This window comes from Aspergillus alliaceus (genome assembly GCF_009176365.1).
Source record: "Aspergillus alliaceus strain CBS 536.65 unplaced genomic scaffold BDW43scaffold_2, whole genome shotgun sequence".
NCBI classification, from domain to species: domain Eukaryota; kingdom Fungi; phylum Ascomycota; class Eurotiomycetes; order Eurotiales; family Aspergillaceae; genus Aspergillus; species Aspergillus alliaceus.
Window position 1 is genome coordinate 1,088,312 of NW_022474685.1, and position 19,920 is coordinate 1,108,231.

General features: G+C 48.4%; 8 protein-coding genes across 8 annotated transcripts; 5 read left to right on the forward strand and 3 right to left on the reverse strand.

Moving 5' to 3' along the window:
- The first annotated feature begins 712 nt into the window (after positions 1-712).
- On the forward strand, positions 713-2,748 carry BDW43DRAFT_260534 (putative MFS monocarboxylate transporter). Its single transcript, XM_032040217.1, has 3 exons — positions 713-976; positions 1,043-1,280; positions 1,334-2,748. The coding sequence occupies exons 1-3, from the start codon at positions 771-773 to the stop codon at positions 2,243-2,245; spliced, it is 1,356 nt and encodes a 451-aa protein (XP_031905919.1). The 5' UTR covers positions 713-770; the 3' UTR covers positions 2,246-2,748.
- Positions 2,375-3,242, reverse strand: BDW43DRAFT_305968 (uncharacterized protein; the record flags this gene model as incomplete). The annotated part of the gene is made up of 3 exons (XM_032045912.1): positions 2,375-2,545; positions 2,639-3,103; positions 3,168-3,242. The coding sequence occupies 3 exons, from the start codon at positions 3,240-3,242 to the stop codon at positions 2,375-2,377; spliced, it is 711 nt and encodes a 236-aa protein (XP_031905920.1).
- Positions 3,243-4,546: 1,304 nt separating this feature from the next.
- Positions 4,547-5,050, reverse strand: BDW43DRAFT_305969 (uncharacterized protein; the record flags this gene model as incomplete). The annotated part of the gene is made up of 1 exon (XM_032045913.1): positions 4,547-5,050. One exon carries the CDS (start codon positions 5,048-5,050, stop codon positions 4,547-4,549), a length of 504 nt encoding a protein of 167 aa, XP_031905921.1.
- Positions 5,051-8,317: 3,267 nt separating this feature from the next.
- Positions 8,318-9,567, reverse strand: BDW43DRAFT_319332 (putative glycosyl hydrolase; the record flags this gene model as incomplete). Its single annotated transcript, XM_032048898.1, has 3 exons — positions 8,318-8,723; positions 8,791-9,044; positions 9,100-9,567. 3 exons carry the CDS (start codon positions 9,565-9,567, stop codon positions 8,318-8,320), a joined length of 1,128 nt encoding a protein of 375 aa, XP_031905922.1.
- Positions 9,568-11,128: 1,561 nt separating this feature from the next.
- On the forward strand, positions 11,129-13,128 carry BDW43DRAFT_305971 (major facilitator superfamily domain-containing protein; the record flags this gene model as incomplete). Its single annotated transcript, XM_032045914.1, has 7 exons — positions 11,129-11,351; positions 11,410-11,629; positions 11,685-11,782; positions 11,835-11,955; positions 12,019-12,847; positions 12,902-13,007; positions 13,061-13,128. 7 exons carry the CDS (start codon positions 11,129-11,131, stop codon positions 13,126-13,128), a joined length of 1,665 nt encoding a protein of 554 aa, XP_031905923.1.
- A 546-nt stretch (positions 13,129-13,674) lies between these two features.
- Positions 13,675-14,565, forward strand: BDW43DRAFT_260540 (uncharacterized protein). Its single transcript, XM_032040218.1, has one exon. It carries the CDS (start codon positions 13,930-13,932, stop codon positions 14,371-14,373), a length of 444 nt encoding a protein of 147 aa, XP_031905924.1. The 5' UTR covers positions 13,675-13,929; the 3' UTR covers positions 14,374-14,565.
- Positions 14,566-15,131: 566 nt separating this feature from the next.
- Positions 15,132-15,720, forward strand: BDW43DRAFT_260541 (uncharacterized protein; the record flags this gene model as incomplete). Its single annotated transcript, XM_032040219.1, has 2 exons — positions 15,132-15,150; positions 15,207-15,720. The coding sequence occupies exon 2, from the start codon at positions 15,248-15,250 to the stop codon at positions 15,716-15,718; it is 471 nt and encodes a 156-aa protein (XP_031905925.1). The 5' UTR covers positions 15,132-15,150; positions 15,207-15,247.
- Positions 15,721-18,278: 2,558 nt separating this feature from the next.
- Positions 18,279-19,905, forward strand: BDW43DRAFT_260543 (uncharacterized protein). The gene has a single exon (XM_032040220.1). The coding sequence runs from the start codon at positions 18,297-18,299 to the stop codon at positions 19,695-19,697; it is 1,401 nt and encodes a 466-aa protein (XP_031905926.1). The 5' UTR covers positions 18,279-18,296; the 3' UTR covers positions 19,698-19,905.
- Positions 19,906-19,920: the final 15 nt, after the last annotated feature.

Consider the following 19,920-nt stretch of genomic DNA (forward strand, 5'->3'; position numbering starts at 1 on the left):
TGCCCATAACAGCGCCATGCCGAAACCAGCGATGGCACCAGATGGACACGACGACCATTAACCATTTAATCTACCTTTTGTCTCATCGAGCGACGCTCGTCGCGTAGCCTTTAAATGCTATATAAATCACGATGGGAGCCACAGACGAAACTAGCTACCGTCAGTGAATGGCGCCATGAGCGGGGTCTGTCACACCAGAGCTCGTCATGCAGGCTTTCCTTATTGACCAGTGTATTGATTGTTGGCCCTGAATGTCAGTTACTCGTTAGACATGTTGAGTGGATGTCTTTCCCGACATATAAAGATCACCGTGTAGTAATCCTGGTCGCACTGTGGTAGAGGTGGAAAACATGATTTTTCTGTCGTTTGAACAACCCTTACTCGGCCATTTCTCCTGGTCTTAGCCGAGCTAGCTCCTACCCACAGATCCTCAAAGGCTCTCAGCATTCCTCAGTCTGCCTTCATCTATAGTGGGGAGACGAACATGGATGAGTGGTAGACCTTTATTCTCGATGCAAGGTGTTAGTAGGATCCATTGCAAGGATTAAACGTAAGGGCTCGAGCATGCACGTGAGCAGGCAGTTCTCGGGTAAAGCGTGCCGATAATAAGGAACGGACCTATAATTCGGTAGATATAAGGCCCCACGGGGTATGAACTCGGTCATCCCCGCTGCGGGGAGTCGGAGGATTCCCGCCAATTATTAAATACGATCCTTGCCCTTTTTTACGCCTTCTCCAATCATTATCGGAAAATATTTAGACGAATAGACATGGGAATGGGAGAAAAAACCTCTGCGCAACTCTATCAAAAAGATGATCACATTCAACCTCCCGATCAAAGGTTGCAAGAGACTACAGCAGCGGGAGCCGAGGATGCGTCTCCACCCGAAAGTACAGAAGGAAAGCCAATACTCAACGGCGGTATGGAAGCTTGGTTGAGTGTGGTGGCTGCCTTCTGCGTTTTTGTGAATACCTGGTATAGACAATCAATTCCTTCGCCCCATATATCACTGCTATCGATACACTAACCCGGCCAATGCAGGGGCTTGATCACCACGTTCGGCGCTTTCCAAGAGTATTACCGCACCGTACTCCTGCGTGAGGAGTCATCCTCCGCCATCTCTTGGATCGGCAGCATCCAGGCTGCTCTGATTGTTATGGTCGGCATGATAGCGGGTCCGTTGGTAGATTCAGGATATCTACGCGTACTGATTGTGTGTGGTAGTTTCCTCATCGTCTTCGGGATGATGATGACTAGCATTGCTACGGAGTACTACCAGGTAGCTTCCCTCATTCATAAATGTTATAGCCAGTTCTAATCCTTCATTGACAGGTACTCCTTTCACAAGCATTCTGCGTCGGGCTAGGCGGAGGTGTCTCATATATTCCAGCAATAGTAGTTTTATCCTCGTTATTTACGACCAAGCGGCCAGTGGCCATCGGCATCGCATCAATTGGCTCTAGCGTCGGCGCAGTAATATTCCCCATCATGTTCCGCCGACTACAGCCAAAGATCGGATTCCCATGGACCGTCCGCTGTATCGGGTTCATCAACCTGCTCATGGTGACAGTGACATGTGCGATCCTATGTCGAAAGCCGGGAAAGAAAACACGCGCGCGAAGCTTAATCGAATGGACAGCGTTCAAGCAGCCCGCATTCATGCTCCTATCGCTATCTCTGACATGCGTGATGCTCGCATATTACGTCCCGATCTTCTATGTCGCGACCTATGCCCGGGTGAAGTTGCACACGGACACGAACCTGTCCTTCTACCTGGTGTCCATCATCAATGGAGCCTCGGCATTCGGGCGAACGGTCCCGTACCTGGCTGGCTCTCGCATGAACCCGATTTTCGTCCTGATTTCTTGCACCGCCGCGTCGGCGGTCGCGATGTTCACCTGGATTGCAACCAGTAACACCGCAGGATTCATTGTCTGGGCCTGCTATTGGGGTTTTCTGAGTGGAGTACTGGTCACCGCACCGACGTCCATTGTCGCTCACCCTGTTTTCACACCGGATAAGAACTACCTAGGCACTCGAACGGGGATGATGTGGGGAATAAGCTCGATTGGTTCGTTAGCTGGAGCGCCCATTGCTGGAGCCTTAGTCGACCTTGAAAATGCGAACTTTATACGGTCACAGGCGTTTGCGGGCAGCTTGATGGTAGCCGCTGCTCTCTTGCAAACATGGCCGACAATCGCTGCGTTCAGATATGATCGAAATAAAGGTCTAGAGGCCAAGTAGTGGGAGAGACGCAACCAGGAGACAGTTCTATTATTTCTCACCGTATATAAAGTCTACGGAACTATCATACCACTTAATTTCGGATCCATCATTACAAGGTCTATGTACATACATCACCACCACATAAAATCAATCTCGATAATTAATAAAAATAATCTTACGCGGCTCTTGCAAAGTAAGTGAACCACGAATCGTCTCCTTATCCCGATAATAACCATCATAAACCCCGGTCCACATAAACCGATCCGCACACATAGACTTATCAAGCGTCTCCACGACATCATCAAGCGGCTTCCAAGGCTTCGTCAACGGTCAATTACTAAAGTGACCAAGATATGCGCTCGGCCATAGCATTCCACTCCTCATCCTTATCTTCCGCCATATTCTGCTCACGGTCCGTACCCCGGAATTCGCCCGTGAGCAATGCCAATCTATGATGGGGCAGAAATCATAGTCGAGTCTGAACAAGTGATTCAGGACCTCCATATCAAAGTTGCCAGACGATTTCGCCTCGTCCACAATACGATTATAGTTACCCTGGTTCGGCTCGACGAGCATGGTGTGCGATGCGAGGATCTGGTCTTTCGCCGATGCGTCTTTATAGTTCAGCCAGTATGCGCCGGGGGGTGTCAGTGGGGCGAAGAAGTAATGATCCATGTTGTTCTGGAATATGGGGCCAGAATTGAAGACGAACACACGAGGGTGCTCTATTGGAGCGAAGGTTAGGAATTTAGTCAGGCTCTCGTGCCAGGTTGGATCTCCGCTGGAGGTTGAGACGGTTTCGACAGCGCGCAGCTTAATTTTGGGGTATTGAGCGTGGATCTCCTTTAGAATTTTGTGTTCTTGGCGTGTGTTGTCCTGTTGATTAGCATCCTCGAGTTACTTATTGAATTAAGGGGTTTATAGATGGATAGATACCCACCTTCTCCCACCCGTGCCGATGGATGAGAACCTGTTCATACTGCGCTGCGAGGCGATCGAGACGGGCAAAATTCATCCTCAAGTGGCCTGGCATAAGTTCTCCCCGCTACTAATATGATATATCTGCTTTAAAGGCGTGCCTTTACCGCGTTACAAAGATATGACATTAGGCACTTTTTTCGTTCACATTTGTTAGCCCACAAGTTGCATGCATGCATACGGACCATGCCACAGGCCCGGAGAGGGACCTTTTGTAGGAACCGCGAAAAAATTTATTGCTGTAAGACAATGCCATTTGTACAACATGTAGAAAAATGAAATCTAGCTTGGAACAATAGATACCACTGTACCTAATTGCCCCTTGCATTCCCTTGACCCAATGCAATTCAAGTAAATTATGGTCACTGTGGTAGCTGTTGGACAGGAAATAATCTCATTCGCAGGCTCATACTAGAAGACTAAACTGAAGAAGAAAAGAAAAGGTAAATAGGTCAGGAATGATATACCCGCCATATGTTACTTGCAGTCTAGGGTTTCTGTAAACTAAATATTGACCACTTTCCATACATGCACTTTGCTCTGGGATATACTTTCTAGTTCTTAATCACCTCACTGCCTATCGGCGCTTCTACTATGATATAAACGTATAACTATGCATAACATATGATGTTATTTGCATGTTCCTGGATGGCACAGTGGTCAAGATACTAATTGACTATATTATTAATGCTTTGAATGTGTTCTTTTTATCGGACATGTCTTTTTATGCGGTGAAGAGCTGAGCTGAAAGTCCATAGTACACTATTCTTGCAGTATGTAGCTTGGGGTGTTAATCCAACCCTTCAATCCCCTTTTTGATATTCTCACGGACCGGGTTCCAGGGTTTTCCATAGACTTCCTGTAGCAAGCCCTCCGCCCGTTTAAGAAGCAAGATGGTGGCTTGATCCCATATATCATCACTGATTGGATCAGAGATGACTGTATTGTTAGGAAGTAGCTGCCGATAATGTCAAACCAGCTCAAGTTCTCTCCAAAGGCGAACATTCCTCGATATTAGCAACTTGCTAGCACTATCACTACCGCTAGGCATGTATGATAGTACACCCTGTGTTATTGTGTAGTTAAACCTTATCTATTAGTAATAATTCCCTGATGTTAAGTACAAGGCGTTACACCAAGTCGGGAGGTCAGCAACTCAAGACATTGATATTTCTAATAATCACAGAGCGATCTCAGAGGGGACTTCCTTGAGAAAACTAAACCAATCCAGTGTTTGATAATCGGCCAGAACTGAACTACCATAATCAATTCATCTCATCCCTACGCCGAGAAGCCAAGTTAGCCGGCCGCCGCCGAAAGTTATGTGTATTCCCCTCTTCATCATGCGCTTTCCCCATTCCCGCCATCATAAACCGGGATAAACACTGGCGGAACAGATGGGCACAGCTCCTCCATGGTCCGACTCCCAAAGCTTATATAGAGCCACCATAAGAATCCAATCCCCACCCGCATGAGCCCCAAATACCGCGGACTATCCTTTCCCTCAGGGTTATACCGCCCGTCAACCATGCCAACAAACCCGTCCAGCCGCGTAAACCGATCCTTGCTGTCTGGCTTAGGACAGGCGATAATTGACTTCAGCGACCGTTCATCAGTGACCATACAAGCTTCGGACAGGCCACAGCCCCCATACGCCCCAAGCTTAGTCTTATGAAGATAGTCAGCGAAGTGGCGACGGATCGGCTCGATCCCGGCGCCGTCCCAGCACCGCTTATCAGAAACCACAACATCCCTATGCGATTCCTGCACTAATTGTTCAGGGCGCGGATTATCGCTGTAGCGTTCCGGGTCCCTACGGAGATCCTGCTTGATCTCATAGTTCATGAAACGAGAGAGCTTGGCCGTCGCGAGGGGCCATAACTCGTCGGACTCGGCGGTACAGACAGTGCGGTAAATGATATAGCCCCAGGGAAAGCAGAAGGACGCATTCGACCACAAGAAGTCGCGGGATAGACGGTCTGAGTGCTCGAACTAGGACACCTTCATCCAGGCTCTCATAGCTTTATCGGTAAAATCTGGGTGGAACCAGCGCTTGCACCAGGCTGGATGGTGGTAGAAAGAGTTTTCGTCTAGTTCAACTTGGTTATCGATTGAGGGTTGTTCCAGGGTGGATGTGGATATAGAATTCATGCCTGGATTATAAAAAATCACACAATATCCAAAAAAAAAAAAAAAAAGCAGGAAGATAGCGTAGTAAATTAAGTAGAACTACATCCTATAGGAGAGGAGTGTCCAGGACTAGATATTGGGTTGAGACTTGTGCAGTATGAGAGTCTTTGGTACTCCAGGCATTGGCCTAATTGGGCTGCTGCCTGGAAGGGTCATTTCTTCTGAGAAAGTACCCAAAACTCCAGTGTTTTATCACTCCTATATTTCGTTCAAGTTTATTGATGGTTAGTTCACTCCGAATTGCCCTTTGTCTTCTATATTGAGATAGGAACCTAAAATTCCCTTTCCAGTATGGCTTGGACGTAGTGGTTGCAGAATTGCCTCCTTTTCAGGTTACAGGTTACGCGATCACTTAAACATGGACGCGTGTTCTGCATATCCGCCACGACCATTAATCTGCAAGAACACAGCACGTGACACCATATATTTTAAATAAAAGACCAAGCCATTTGAATTTCAATTTCTGATTTCTTCACCCTCAAGTCATAAACTATAAGCGGTTCCTAACTGGTTTTGAACTAAGACATGCCTCTTTATAAGGAGGTAGCTTGAGGCGACCATAGTGCTAGGCGTACTTTACAGTAGCCTGCGGATCAATATAGTAGCACGCGAGGTCACGTGCTACCCGCCATGTTGAAAACCCTCCCGCACCCCACTAGCTTTAGAAACCGGTGATCAACCTATGTAGAAGGTAGTCTAATATACGATCCTGACCTGCTCCCACTATCTGCGGCGCCATAGCACGCTATTCCTGACTACCTGCGGGATCCTGATATCGCACCCTAACAGGTAGACCCACTCTTACCCAGTGTTCCATATATCCTTTCTGTAAGGGATAAGACCCGCAACGTTCGCTAGACTATCGTAGCTACCAAAACATGAAGAAAACGCCGAAGAAGAAAGGAAGAAAGGAAGAAAGAAAAGGGGGCAATCAACAAAGGGTGAGTCCATGAGGTATGACTGTACTACGTAGTGGAAGGAGGGACAAAATACACCGCAAGATAAACAAACGAGGGCCAACGGCTCGAGTATTCTCACGGGCTTCGGCTCGCTACACTTTCAACCAAAATGGAAATAAGCACAAGGGGAAGAACAAAATACATTGCAACTCAAAATCTAATTGCCTAGAGGGTCTTGAGAGCTGTAATTTTGCAGTTTCAGGATCTGCGATAGAAATAAGAACCCCAGAACAATGGGAAGAATCTTTAAAGCAACCCGTCTAAAGCCGACTTTACTACCCTCATAGACAAGCGATCCAACAAGGTCCCGAGGATGACGGCGTACGGAATCAGGGAAACCTGTTCTTTCAATATGCTGTGGGTATCAGCGGGCATACCATCGAATAACTTTTTTCCAAAAGCCCCGTTCTGCTACCTTAAATAAGAAATAAATTTGAATTCATCAAATTAAGAGTCGTTCGAAGCCCTCTCGAAGCCTTGGGTCTTGGACACTACGCGGAGATCCTGTCGAGGTCCTGTAGACTTCAGTATATATATAGAGAGGCAATATTGGCTTCTTTCCGAGGAATGTCTTAAACCAGTCCTAAGGCTACGCCATTGCCAAGCACTATTAAAGTATCATGCTGCTAATAGTTTTCTAACTTATGTGTATAGTCTCCATACATGAATTGACCTACTCCAACTCACCATTTCAAAGGACTCATACTTCCCTGTCCGAGTGAACGGACGGATGAACTCACCTCTCCCCTCTAGCTTCTTGCGTTTTCTGTTCTATAGAGGGGTTTAAGTTATTGACGAGCACATCTTGCGCTAAATCTTGTGTATTAACCGCCCAACCCAGCTGGGGATAATCTCCTGGTACCAGCTCCTCGACATCTGCAGCCCTGCGAGTCTAAGGCGGAGAACGGGTGAGCTCTTCAATCCGTATCTTCGGCTGAAGCAGTTGTTGAGAGTGGAAGAAAGCCCGTTGCACACGTCTGCTATCAACCTCGCTGTGTACCGGGCGCTTCCTTTCGCCCTTTCGGCTGGTATCTCAAGCGCATCCCAACCGACACCAAGGTGCGTACTCAAAACGACGACTGCACCAGTTGGGTGGGGAGAGATCGCTCCGTCGAGATCTTCTCCAGAGCAGTAATATCCTGTCCCAATGCTTCGTAGTGTAGGTTATTGCAAACCATAGTGGTGACTTCTGCAAGACCACAGTACTGAATTAATTCTTTAAGTTTCACCTCTGGTGCCGTCAGTCCTCGTTCGGCTGGACGCGTGGTATACGAACAGTTTTTCCTCTGCTGAAGAGCGTACAGCTTGGTCATCCTGTCGGGGAAACCATTTGGGAGTTGCCGCGGGTTGCCAAGGGTGTCATAGGCATGTCGTAGACTAATTAATCGGTGTGGGTAGTTCACCGGGCGAGCATTCCGGAGAAAATATCTCCAAAGGCAGTTTGATGCGGCCTCCTTGACCGTAGATCGTCCATCCTTTCTAGGGCATGGTGGGTCGTGTCGGCGGATTTTGGTAGTCTTCTGTTACACCAAGTGGGGTTCGGGGCATCCCTAGATACGCCACAGTCAACAGTCGAATAGACACTTTTACTGAACTATGACAGGGGCCTTTGATAATTAAAAACTATCGACAGTGTGTTGATCTAATTAGGCACCCGTAGTTGTTGCCTGAAATTCCTCCTATATTGTCTAGCAGAATAATGACACCGATGTGGACACCGCCTATTACAAGCAACTGGTGCTACTGATGATAATCAAACAAAACAAACACATTGTCAAACAAGTCGGGCGCCTGCCCTGCCTTTCACGGTTTCCATCAACTCCTTCTGAAATTTCAGAATCAATGCTCAATGCTATGTTAAATTATGTAGAGAAACCAATGTTTTGTCTGCTTTCCAGAGCAGAAATGCAAGTCCAGCGCTCTATCTCTATATCTGGACCCAGTCATGCGGAAATATTTCAAATCATTTCAAGTCAATCGCAGCAACCAGCGCATCCATGGCAGAACTATGTGTGGACGCGTTCACCTGGGTAGCCGGCCCGGTCCAATTGACGCCGAATTGATTCTGGTCGTTGCGATCATTCTGCCAGATACTGTTGGCGGACGCGTTGATCACCTTCGCATACGTATCGTTTGGGGCAACGGAGTGCAGGAGCCTCAAGTTTCGGATAAAGATACCTTTGAACTGCGTCTCGTTACTGTCGCAGTTGTCTGGCTCGCACGACTCATGGATGACATCGTTACTGTCGGCCAAATAAGCGATCGAGGCTTTAGCAATCTTTGCTGCGGCATCCAGGTCCGATTCGTTCTTGGCTGCCCGGTGCAATTCGGCGAGACCTCCTAGAACAATGGCTTGATTGTAGGACCATCTGTGGGGGCATTGTTAGTTCTCTTGTTTCAAGATGCGCATGTGATGATATAGTATTAAAGACTTACATCGTCCCTCCGTTGTTCTTGCAATCGTTGGTTAATCCGTCGTTGATGGTGTTGTTGGAGTTGATCATTCCACTATCCTTGAACCACTTCCATTGACGTCGGGCCCAATCGATATAAACGTCGGGATTAGATGCGCGGTTGGCTAGATGCGCCGCGAGCGAGAAGAACAGCTCGTTGGTAACGGCGTTCACATAAACATGTGTAAAGTCCGAGTCAATTCCGCCGTTGCCACACTTTGATGGCCAAGCTTGGCTCTAAACGGCGGATTAGCAACAATGTCCTGTAGGATAAGAGATACGAGATTCTCACCAAGTGCTCAAAAATGCCGATCGCTAAATCTAGGTAATCCTGAATTCCTGTGACATCATACGCGGCGATCCAAGCCAGCGCCCACCATGCGTCGTCGTCGTAGGAACCATCGAGCCATTGCGAGGCGTCGACCGAGCGTGCTTTGCGCTGGGCGGCGGTCGAATAGTAGGAATCATTATTCCGATCGGGGAATGGGTTGGACACAGGCCCAACATTGAAGGTATTCGCGAACACGCCTTTCACAGTTTCGTTTACCGACTCGGAATCGTCGACCAGCGCTAGGTCGGCCAACACGGTCATGCAATTGGCCCCGTTCCACCACCCGCATGTATTCCAGATACCCGTGGACGGGTTATACCAAGTCTGCAGCGTGGTAAGGGCGGTTTCCGCCCGGGACACGGCCGTGTCTGCGGCGACGCACGACACCAGAAGCAAGGGGGCCAACAGCGACCGGGATACAGGCGACATTTTTTGGTGTAGAAAACGAAGGATAACCAGTCAACCCCCATCGCCGCTTCTTGAACTTCTTATATGGCGACAGAAATTTCAAAAATGGACCCTCGGCCAATGCAGGAGCCAAGAGGAATGGCAAAACACATAATCGCGCAGGTAACCTGGAACCAGGGGTACATATGCCCTCAGGCATTCTGGAATCAATCAGATTGCCCTGTCACATCCCTGCGATGGACTGAATGGAGCAAGCCCCATTCTTGGGGACCCATTTGTCGATACATCACTGATCTGCCGCCGTTGTTGCCGAGCTTATACTTCAGCATTGGCGCACCGCTGCCTGTTCCTGACATTGTACCTGATGGGTCCTGAATATCCTTTCCTTATTTTGATTATTGAACCATGGTTGGAACCGCCATGAAGTTTTGCGTTGCCACGAACTCCGGCATTCCGAGGTTTTGATGTAGCCGGGTGACTTGTGGATATATTGGTCGAGTTCTTGATGACCACCTATCACAAGAAAAAAAGAACCCCTAATCCATTCAAGGTTACCAAGCCCTGAGATTCCAATATCCATACATCGACTGAAGTCAAGGAATCCAAGGAGAGAGATTCACCAACTGACTCCAAGGGGTACGTGGTCAAATATCAACACAATTCCAGTCTCGACCGGAACCTTTCCATGGTTCACACGAACTCAAATCCATTTTATTCCTCAGACTCGGCTTTAGTTCGCGATTACAATACCATAGTGGATGCGCCGATTAGTTCAGCTCTTGGCTTCTCGACGTTCTGGACTGAATTGGAGTAGCCCTAATGTGGGTATTTTCTGAATTTTCCACGAGCTTGAAAATTGCTCACATGCGCTTTCTGTAGAGTGTTAGCAGGTTTTCCCCCTTGTTCGAACTGGTTTTGAAGCCACTTTCTCTGTTTATTTTAGTATTATTTTTTTTTCCCTTATCCGTATGGACCTTCATTATATCTCACTAGTTCTTCTCTCTTCTTTCCTAGTGCATAGTCACCTAGCCTAAAATATACAATTTGTATCCGGGAAGATCACCAATCCAATCCCCACCCCATTCACAACTAGTCCAAATCCCACCACAACTGCGGATCGAATAATCCCCATCACAGTAAAGAACCCATTCCCCTTGTAGACTAAATCTAAAACACGTCGACTTTATTCCAACATCAATGAAGTCCTTCCATTGATACCGGAGCCAGCGGATCTGTTCTCAAAAAAACCCCGATATGACGTGCTTTCGGTATCCGATGAGCAAGACAAAACCCACACCACTGATTGGCGCCCGACGTATAAATCCAGTGGGGAGTCAATCTCGTCTACTCAATAGCTTCCAGAATCTACCCAGTAAGAACAAGTAGAGCTCCCTTATCGAACGGGGGCTAAGCGTGAGTCAAGCATCGTATATGGCCTGGGAAAGATTTAGAGCAAGGGGCGCACGGCTATGGGCTATTGCGTCATCGCGCTAGCTTGGGTGTCGTAGTGATAAATCAAGCTATCGTCCCGAGTTCAGGTCTGGGGTATTGTTTGAACGAAGAGCTTGCGGGCATTGCAGATATGGTTGTTGATGCTGGTGTAGTGGCTCGTCCTGATTCCTCTGAGGGGGGTGGGAATGTGTCGGAGCAGGCTTACCGGACTATTTCGGAATATGGCGATCGACGGCCGAATGTCCGTGGGGATGATGAGGAAAGTGCTTTGCTAGCTAGTCCGGTCGCTAATGGAGAGCGCAGAATTGAGGTAGGGAGCAGTGTTGGCACCGTTGTGGCTGTCTTGATTCTTGGTTAGATACCTTCGCTGCTAGGAGTAAAATGGGTGATTAGGGAGCTGACGTGTGATAGGCGAATTTATCTCGAATGCCGATAGCACGTTAGTTATGGCTGCAACGGCAAGGATCACGTCCGAATTTAATCGGCTTCAGGATGCTAGCTGGTTATCGACTGCATATACTCTGGGGGTGTGCGCTGCGCAGCCGATGTACGGCAAACTGAGCGATATCTACGGGCGGAAAGCACTTTTACTGGTGGCGTATACTCTCTTTGGTTTTGGATGCATTGTCTCGTACGCTCTGACCGGGTGAAAATGCCCGCGCAGATGCTAACATGTGGCTGTATAGCGGGCTTGGTAGAGACCTTTGGTCGGTGATCGCGGGCCGGGCAGTGAGTGGAATTGGAGGTGCTGGTATCATGACCCTCGGGTCGGTCATCATCACCGGTATGTCCTCTGTGAAGATTGACAAGATCTTTGCTTCTGACTGTCATTATAGATATTGTTCCCCGACGTGAGGTGGCCTCATGGAGAGCATATATCAATATCGCCATGACTCTGGGTCGCAGTGCCGGAGGTCCGGTCGGTGGATGGTTGACAGATGCGATCGGATGGCGCTGGTATGTCCACCTGTAACGCCGTCTTAGAGCTTCCCTAACCCTGGATTCCTGCTGGTACAACAGGTTATTCCTCCTGCAGACCCCATTCATCGTGATCGGTGGTTTATTAGTGATCGCGAAACTGAACATCAAATATCACGCCGCATCCAAGGCCTCCATCCGCCGCCGGGTCGACACCCTCGGAGCGACATTGCTCGGAACATCGGTAGTAGCTATCATCATGCTCCTCGACCGAGGAGGCCACGCCTTCCCCTGGATTTCACTCTTCTCCTTCTTATTAGGCAGTATCGGTCTAACGCTACTCACGCTCTTCATCTACGTCGAAATGCGCCTCGCAGCCGAACCAATCTTCGACCTGCGCATCCTCTCCCGTCCCAACGTAGCATCCAGCTACACGATCGGCTTCCTCCAAATCACCAGCCAACTCGGCATGCTCTTCTCCGTCCCCCTCTACTTTCAAGTAACGCAACGCGCGTCTGCAACCGTCGCAGGTGGACATCTCGTCCCGACCGTCGTCGGGAACACAATTGGAGGTCTATTAGCAGGCAACTTCATCCGCCGAACGGGTCACTACAAGACACTCCTCGTCGGAGGAGGGCTCGTCGCGGCCGTGACCCACGTTCTCCTGTTCACGCAGTGGGACGGCCGCACGAACTTTTGGGAATCCTTATACATTATCCCCGGGGGTATGGGGACTGGCATCGCGTCGGCGTCTGCGTTCGTCGCTATGACTGCTCTTCTTGAGCCCCAGGATATGGCCATGGCAACAGGGGGTTACATGCTTATTACCAGTTTTGCGATGACGACGGGGATCACGATGACGAATACGGTTCTCGGGCTTGGGTTTAGACATCAGTTGGAGAGGAATCTGCGCGGTCCCGGGGCGGAGAAGGTGAGTTGGTCTGATTGCTGTCTGTTGGATAACGGGGTTCGCTGATACTTGTAGATTATTCACCGGGCGACGTCGGATACAAATTATATTGCTAAACTGGAAGGGAAGATTTGGGAGGTTGTAGTGGACTGTTTTGTCGCTGGGTTAAGGAATACTTATTGTGAGTTCTGTTCTTTCTCGCGGGCGAGGAGGTGAATACTAATTGTTGGGTAGTGATTTGTTTGGTGCTCTGTATCTTGGGATCGTTGCTTGCTTTGACGGTTCGTCATCATCGTTTGTAGAAGACAAGGGGGGATCTGGCAAGTGTGGGATAACCGATGACTTTAGTTCTCCTAGTTGTGTTATTTGTTTTCTCCAAATCCAGCTGGTATGTTCTCTGCTGTAGAGAAGGGAATTAGCAGCACATGGGGTTCTACTAGTGATTGTCTTTCACAGTTAGGGCAAGTGTTGTGATAGCTTACCAGACTACATACAGCTAAGGAGTCCGTCGATACCCTTAGGTACAATCCACTCCTGATCACCGTAGAAAATATCTCAAGAGAGAACAGTAAGTAAAAGGACTAAGGGTATTGTCTATGGACGGGCCACCCGCCGCGTATAAGATCAGGATCCACGGTTGGCTCTAGCGTCCCCAGATCCCTGCTACGATAACGTAACGTGAAATATCGACTATAAAGATTGGCCCACATTTGTGACAAGTTCGTTATTTACCATGCTAGGATAGTTTGTAAGGCTTTCAATTACCCTCCTGTCATATGTTTTACGGATCCATAACACTAACTGCTTGGCAAACCGGCGCTTCCAGCGTCTCAGGGTCCATGGGCGCTAACACACTGGGGTCATCTCACCAATGGCCGACTATGTGTGATAGATCGACAGCACGGCAACTAGTCCAGCGTACTAAAGTACTAGCACCTTCGGGTATAAATATCGCTTGAGCAGCTGCTAGGAGCAGCGTCTTCACGCTCACCACTAGATATGAGACTAACTACAGTTGCTTTTCTAGGCAAGTACTCAAATCACAATATTTTGCAAATATCAACAGACTAACTGAATGCTCAGCCGTGAGCAGGTTCTGAAGTATGTATATTTCGCCGTCGCACCCAATGGAGCCGCAGAGACCAGAAACCGACTACGAGCGATGGCTTCAGAGGCAGGGCGCGAACTTCGGGCCAGGGAAACGGCCACTCTATGGACCGCGCATGGAAGGTCTCGATGATAGTGCAACGAACAAACACTACTTAAATCATGGAGGGGACAGTTCACTATCTGATTCTCACAGGCAGGCCACACCACATGGCTATTTTATCCAGCCGCAAACATCAGGCGACTCTCTCGTGCCCGAAATAGGCCGAAGCCCCCATTTCAGCAGCCACACAATTTTATGCAGCGTCATACTGTCCGTCTGTCTCACTCTTGTCGCTATAAAGTCTGCAAAATTATTTCAGACAAGGCGTCGCCGAGGCAGGATTCTATTGTCTGATGAAAATACTTCCACAACATATGAAAAACGGGACATGTTTTAGTCGCATCATTTGATGATGGTGTATAGCGAATACATTTTGATGGAGACCATTCTTTCGGGCCAGCGGACGCTGCGGGTAGCGGATTGTGTTGGGTTTGCTGGGTAACACAGCCCCGCATTACAGCCATATTGTGCATGATGGATTGGTTTGTACAAGCTTGGCCGGGTTTATAGCAATCTTAACGGCCTAATACCATTTGCATGTTGATGGAACTCGCCTCCATCTCTCAGTAGCGACTGGATAATACCGACCAGAACTAAGGGGCTGCCTAGCTCCGCGGGATGGCACCCACCTGATATTAAACTAGAGTTTGTGATAGATAATAATTCACATATGACTGAAGAACCCTTAGATTAGTATGCTCCCGCTCTTTTAATGCTGTCATTCCCTGCCTCATTTTCCTGCGTGGTAATATTAATGATAAATGTCGACGGGGACGACTTCGGGTTGAGGTGCATGTAGGGCAGAGTTTTCTCTCAAACGAAGCGCCTAATTGCCCCAGATAGGAGTGTTCCGAGATATGAAACACGAAAGTCAGATAACAGTTAGTGGCATCCTTTTTGTGTTTAAGCGCATTGACCCTATAATATGGGGTATAGGGGCCCACTCAGGGGGACTTGTAGTCGCACCTTGGGGTGCGGGTCCCCATTTCCAATCCCCCAAACCAGATGCTCTGAGACTTTAGAGTAAGCTCAATAGACTGTTATATACCGACTGGGGTTCTCTATGTCGAGCAAAAAAGTCCAATACTTATAAATTAGGAATTCCCTGCGACGTGTGAGTATTCGAAGTCTTATTTCCTAACCGCGAAATCAACTAATATTAACGTGCAGCACAGTCTTACCGAGAAACATATGCGAAAGCGCATAACAAAATGGCTCGCATGATCGGTGACAGACGATCATTTCTACAAGGCCACAGGCCTAAGACCGACTATGAGCGATGGCTCGAAGAGCAAAATAAAAGTTATCAGACCGCACAAACTGCAGAATACCATCCATCGATTTCAGGTGTTGAGAACCAAAAACCTGTACTCTCCCGCTTATCAGACAATATACCGGGGGCCGAAACTGGCTCAACTCATCCAGACGCCATACATTTACGGAAAGACGGTTCTCATGGGTGGTTTATACATCGGTTGCATACACGCCCGACCGCAATGCAAGGAGCAGGTGCTATCACTGGAATTTCCAATGGGCGATTCTCCTACCAGCTAGTCCTACTGTTGGTCATGATTATTGCTATATTGCAGATGTTCAGGATTTTTCGAAAACGACACCGTACGGCAAGCGTGGATTTAACATGCGTACCTGTCGGGTACATCGATGGAAAGCACCTCGTCTAAGCAATGGCCCTAACCGCTCTGCCGGTGGAATTATAGCAAAACCCAAGCAAGGTCATATTGATTAGTGTTAGTCGTACGGCGCAGCGGCGTTTATCCGTTTTATTCCTTGAATCTGAGCGTAACCCCCCCCTTTTTTTTTATCTTTTTATTTCTTTATGTGACCTTTTTTTTTTTTTTTTTTTTTTTTTTTTTTTGTTCTCTCGCCGGGAGTTTCACAATAACCCTATTAGACTACCTAGCTCGTCTAAAAAACGAGAATTCTAACAACAACACTAAACCCACAAGAGAAGGTACGAGCAGTTCGCTCTGATTGGCCCGGAGACCACGGCCTGTGCCGGATTGGATTTAGTATTACTTAGCCACAGTCAATCCTTGGAATACATAGGAACTAGGTACTACTGCGTAAGGATGCGCAATCTTCCTCCAGGTTGCAGTTATTGATTAAGCGCCCGTTGTCCTTGACGGGGGTCGGATGGAACACTCTGGTGAAATATGGTGCGCGAGGAGGGTCCCAAGCAGGGACTGGCGAGCCCTTGGAGCTTGCGGCTGTATGTGTACGCAAGTAGTACTGTACTAGTAGGTTAGGGGCATACCTTTAGATTGTAGTGGACCAGCTTCTGGTGCGTTGTTGCACGTGGCTTTTGGGAAAAGAAGCTCAGAAAAGTCAGGGAAAATAATGCAGCGATAATTATGGCTGGTTCGTTGTATATGTGGCGAGAGTTTGGCAATTGATAAGCGTAACATATCCCTAACTTCTCGGCATTGGCACAGGGATGTGGGAGCTGTTCATTGAACTAACTATGGATTTAGCTTGGTTTGGCGGCGGCAGGGTCGAGGGTTTACTACTTATAGTAACAGTTCGTGCAGACCACCGAGCGGCAGGGGAAGTTTTCTGAATGGAGGAGATTTAGATTGGATATAAGAACCACTTGATGCTAATAAGGACCGGTTGCCTCTTAAAAATGTAATTAACCATCTTCTCGCTCAATACATAACAGCACTACAATAGAGACTTGTAGTCTTGGTGTTTGTTTAGTAACAGATAAATTGGGTAGAGTATAGACAGACGCCTAGATATATGTACATAGCAAAAATGATATATGTGTCAGTTAATATTGTACTGAAATGTACGCTTTGGGACCCTAGGGTCCGGGCACTTCCTGTGGACTAGCGGTATATTTTATGGGCATTTATGCTGCCGACGTTGCTAAGGGATGGAGTACTTTTAGTCTCGTCCATCCTGGTAGCACTCACTAATCCTGGTAGTTCTCCCCAGCTTAGACTGTAACTTTCCAGTAAACTAGCATATCTGAAATTAATCTAACTCGTATCGAGTCTGTGATCGGCCTGGCTGCCTTGTAGTACTCTCACTACTTATTTCAACTACCCGATTACCTATCTGGCGTATAAACCCCGCCTGTGGTTGGTGAGTGTGGCTTCTATCATGCGGCGCTATGACCATACCCTGAGCGACTGAAGTGGATTGGCTTCTTCTCCTCCGTAAAAAGGTTATGCCAGCAACGGCAGCGATGCAGAGAGGTGCTCTTGACCCTCCGCCAACCCCTAGTCCAGCGCTTCCGGGCTCTCAGTACCTTGTATGATTGGGAGCCGGAAGGGTAGTTGTCGCTGAAGAAGGCGACGAGGCAGTCGACGGTGTGGAAGAGATTGATGAGGAAGATGTCAGTGAGGTCGTTGATGACGAGGAAGAACTTGGTAAAGTAGACGACGACGAAGAAGGAGTAGAGGAAGAAATTAGCGATGAGGAGGGAGGGGAGAATGTAGTATATCGTTCGCTCATCATGATGGTCGAGCTCGTTGGGGATGGTGTTGGGATAGAGGTCGGGGTATCATCGGTCCAGCCGATCCAAAACCTAGCGCTCCGGACTTCCCAGCTTTTCCCTAAGCCCTGCGCATCAACTATGTGGAATTTGGACGACCCGGGATCATCCCGGGTGGGCAATTCGACTCTCCATTCGCGCCAGGTGGATGCGGTACTCGCTACAGCTGCTGTCACCATACTAAGAGTATTCTGTGTTCATTGGATGTATGTCAACAGAACACAGATGATGGCGACAGAATTGCCATATTTGGTGCCCTGAATGAGGTAGAGATTGATCGTCACGTAAGTTGTCGCCCAGCCACGCGAGCATGGTCATCATTAGATGAGGAAGGAAATAGGGGATCCGTCCTGGAGCGAACTGTTTCAAACGCCTTCAATGTACATCTATTGTTTAGATCAAACGTCGGACAGGGCCCCGTCATAGTGTCCAGAGTAGTATGGTTTTGAGCTTGTTGGTGTTACTTGTAGTAGGATATACACTAGGGTAAACATCCAAGGAAGCCTAAGACTAGACCGAAGGTCTTGTCTGCTATTGGCTTAGCTGTCAGGGTAGCGCCTACTTCTTCACCCTATGAGACCGACTCCCAGCCTCTCTCAGGGTCCATCCAGTGGCATTTCTCCACACCGTTTAGTGCTTACTTCCTGTCATGTAATGAAAGCAATCCGTCACTTATATCGCTTATATCGCCGCTTTCCCTCCCCCACTCTAACTCGTGTAACGGTCGCGCAGCCTCAACCATGATCCCCGCACGCTTTCGAAAGGTTCCTCTTCTTGTTTCTCCCTTACTTGCTCTTCTACTTTTTTATTATCTCTTCTCGCCTAACATAAATGTACACCTCCCAGGGAAGGGGCAAGTTCACACACACAGCAGAACAACAATCATATCTGGATCGAATAATACGAATCCACCCGAGTGTCCCGAATTGCCCGGAATCAACGACGTCCTAGTGGTCCTGAAAACCGGAGCCACAGAAGCATTGCAGAAGGTGCCAGTACACTTCAACACCACGCTAAAATGCATCCCACATTTCGTGCTCTTCTCCGACTTTGAGGAAGAAATCGCCGGGGTCCAGGCGCATGACGTCCTGCGCAGCGTCGACGAGAGTATTAAAGACACCAGCTTAGAGTTCGACCTTTACAACCGCCTACGTAAATTCGGACGCGCAGGGCTGACATCGGACGATATCGGCGACGACCCAAGCACTCCGAGCGGCAAGCCAGAAAACCGGGGATGGAAGTTGGACAAGTGGAAATTTCTTCCCATGATAAATGAGACCCTCAGGGTTCGAGCTGATGCAAAATGGTACGTGTTCATGGAGGCTGACACGTATGTGGTATGGCCCAATCTCCTGAAATGGCTGGAGAAATTCGACCCCAGCAAGCCGTACTATATGGGATCGCAGGTCAACATTGGGGACCTCACATTCGCTCATGGAGGCTCCGGGTATGTTATATCCCAGGCGGCTATGCATATGGTCTCCGATCACCGAGCCTCGCGAGTCGAAGAATATGATAGGTATACCGCCGAAAGCTGGGCAGGCGACTGCGTGCTTGGGAAGGCACTACACGATGTCGGCGTTAGCCTTTTCTTCTCGGTTCCATTGTTACAAGGAGACACACCATGGACCTTCCGGTATTATGGTCCAAAGGAAGACCACCATTGGTGTTCCCCGGCGGTCACGTATCATCATATGGTTCCTGATGATATCCGAGAAATGTGGAGATTCGAGAGCTCCTGGTGGGCATATGTAAGCACACACCCTGGTCCGGATATATGCGGGGATATGCGTTTTGACAGAATCTATCAGACAGAAAAGGAGGTCCTTCTACATGCGGATGTGTTCGAAGAATTAGCCCATCCAGCCTTCGGAGAACTGAAGGATAATTGGGACAACGCTTCCACCGATGAGAATAATGACGGGGTTGACAATCTTGAAGACTGCAAAGCGCGATGTAGGAAGGATGGGAAATGCCATCAGTACTCCTATGAACCGGGAAAGTGCTTTACGTCCAAGGTGGCTAGACGGGGAACTGGCAAGCCTGGTACTGGTATAACCTCAGGTTGGATGCCGGAACGAATCAACAAAAAGGTGCGAAAGCTCGGTACATGTAAAAAACCACGGTGGATCACTCCATGATACTCCACATCAACCTTGTACTCTCAGCCCTAAGCCTCTCTTCTGTGTACTTGTTATATGATGATATGGAAGGGGGATAGTCTACGCCAGCCAGCCACCCTGCATACTGTACATAATCATGATAAAGAATTAGATTCTTCGCAAGCCCTTCCGATGACAACCAATAAAGAGAAGGCCAAGAGCAGGTTTTGACAGCTGCTGAGGAGCCACCGACTTTCCAACC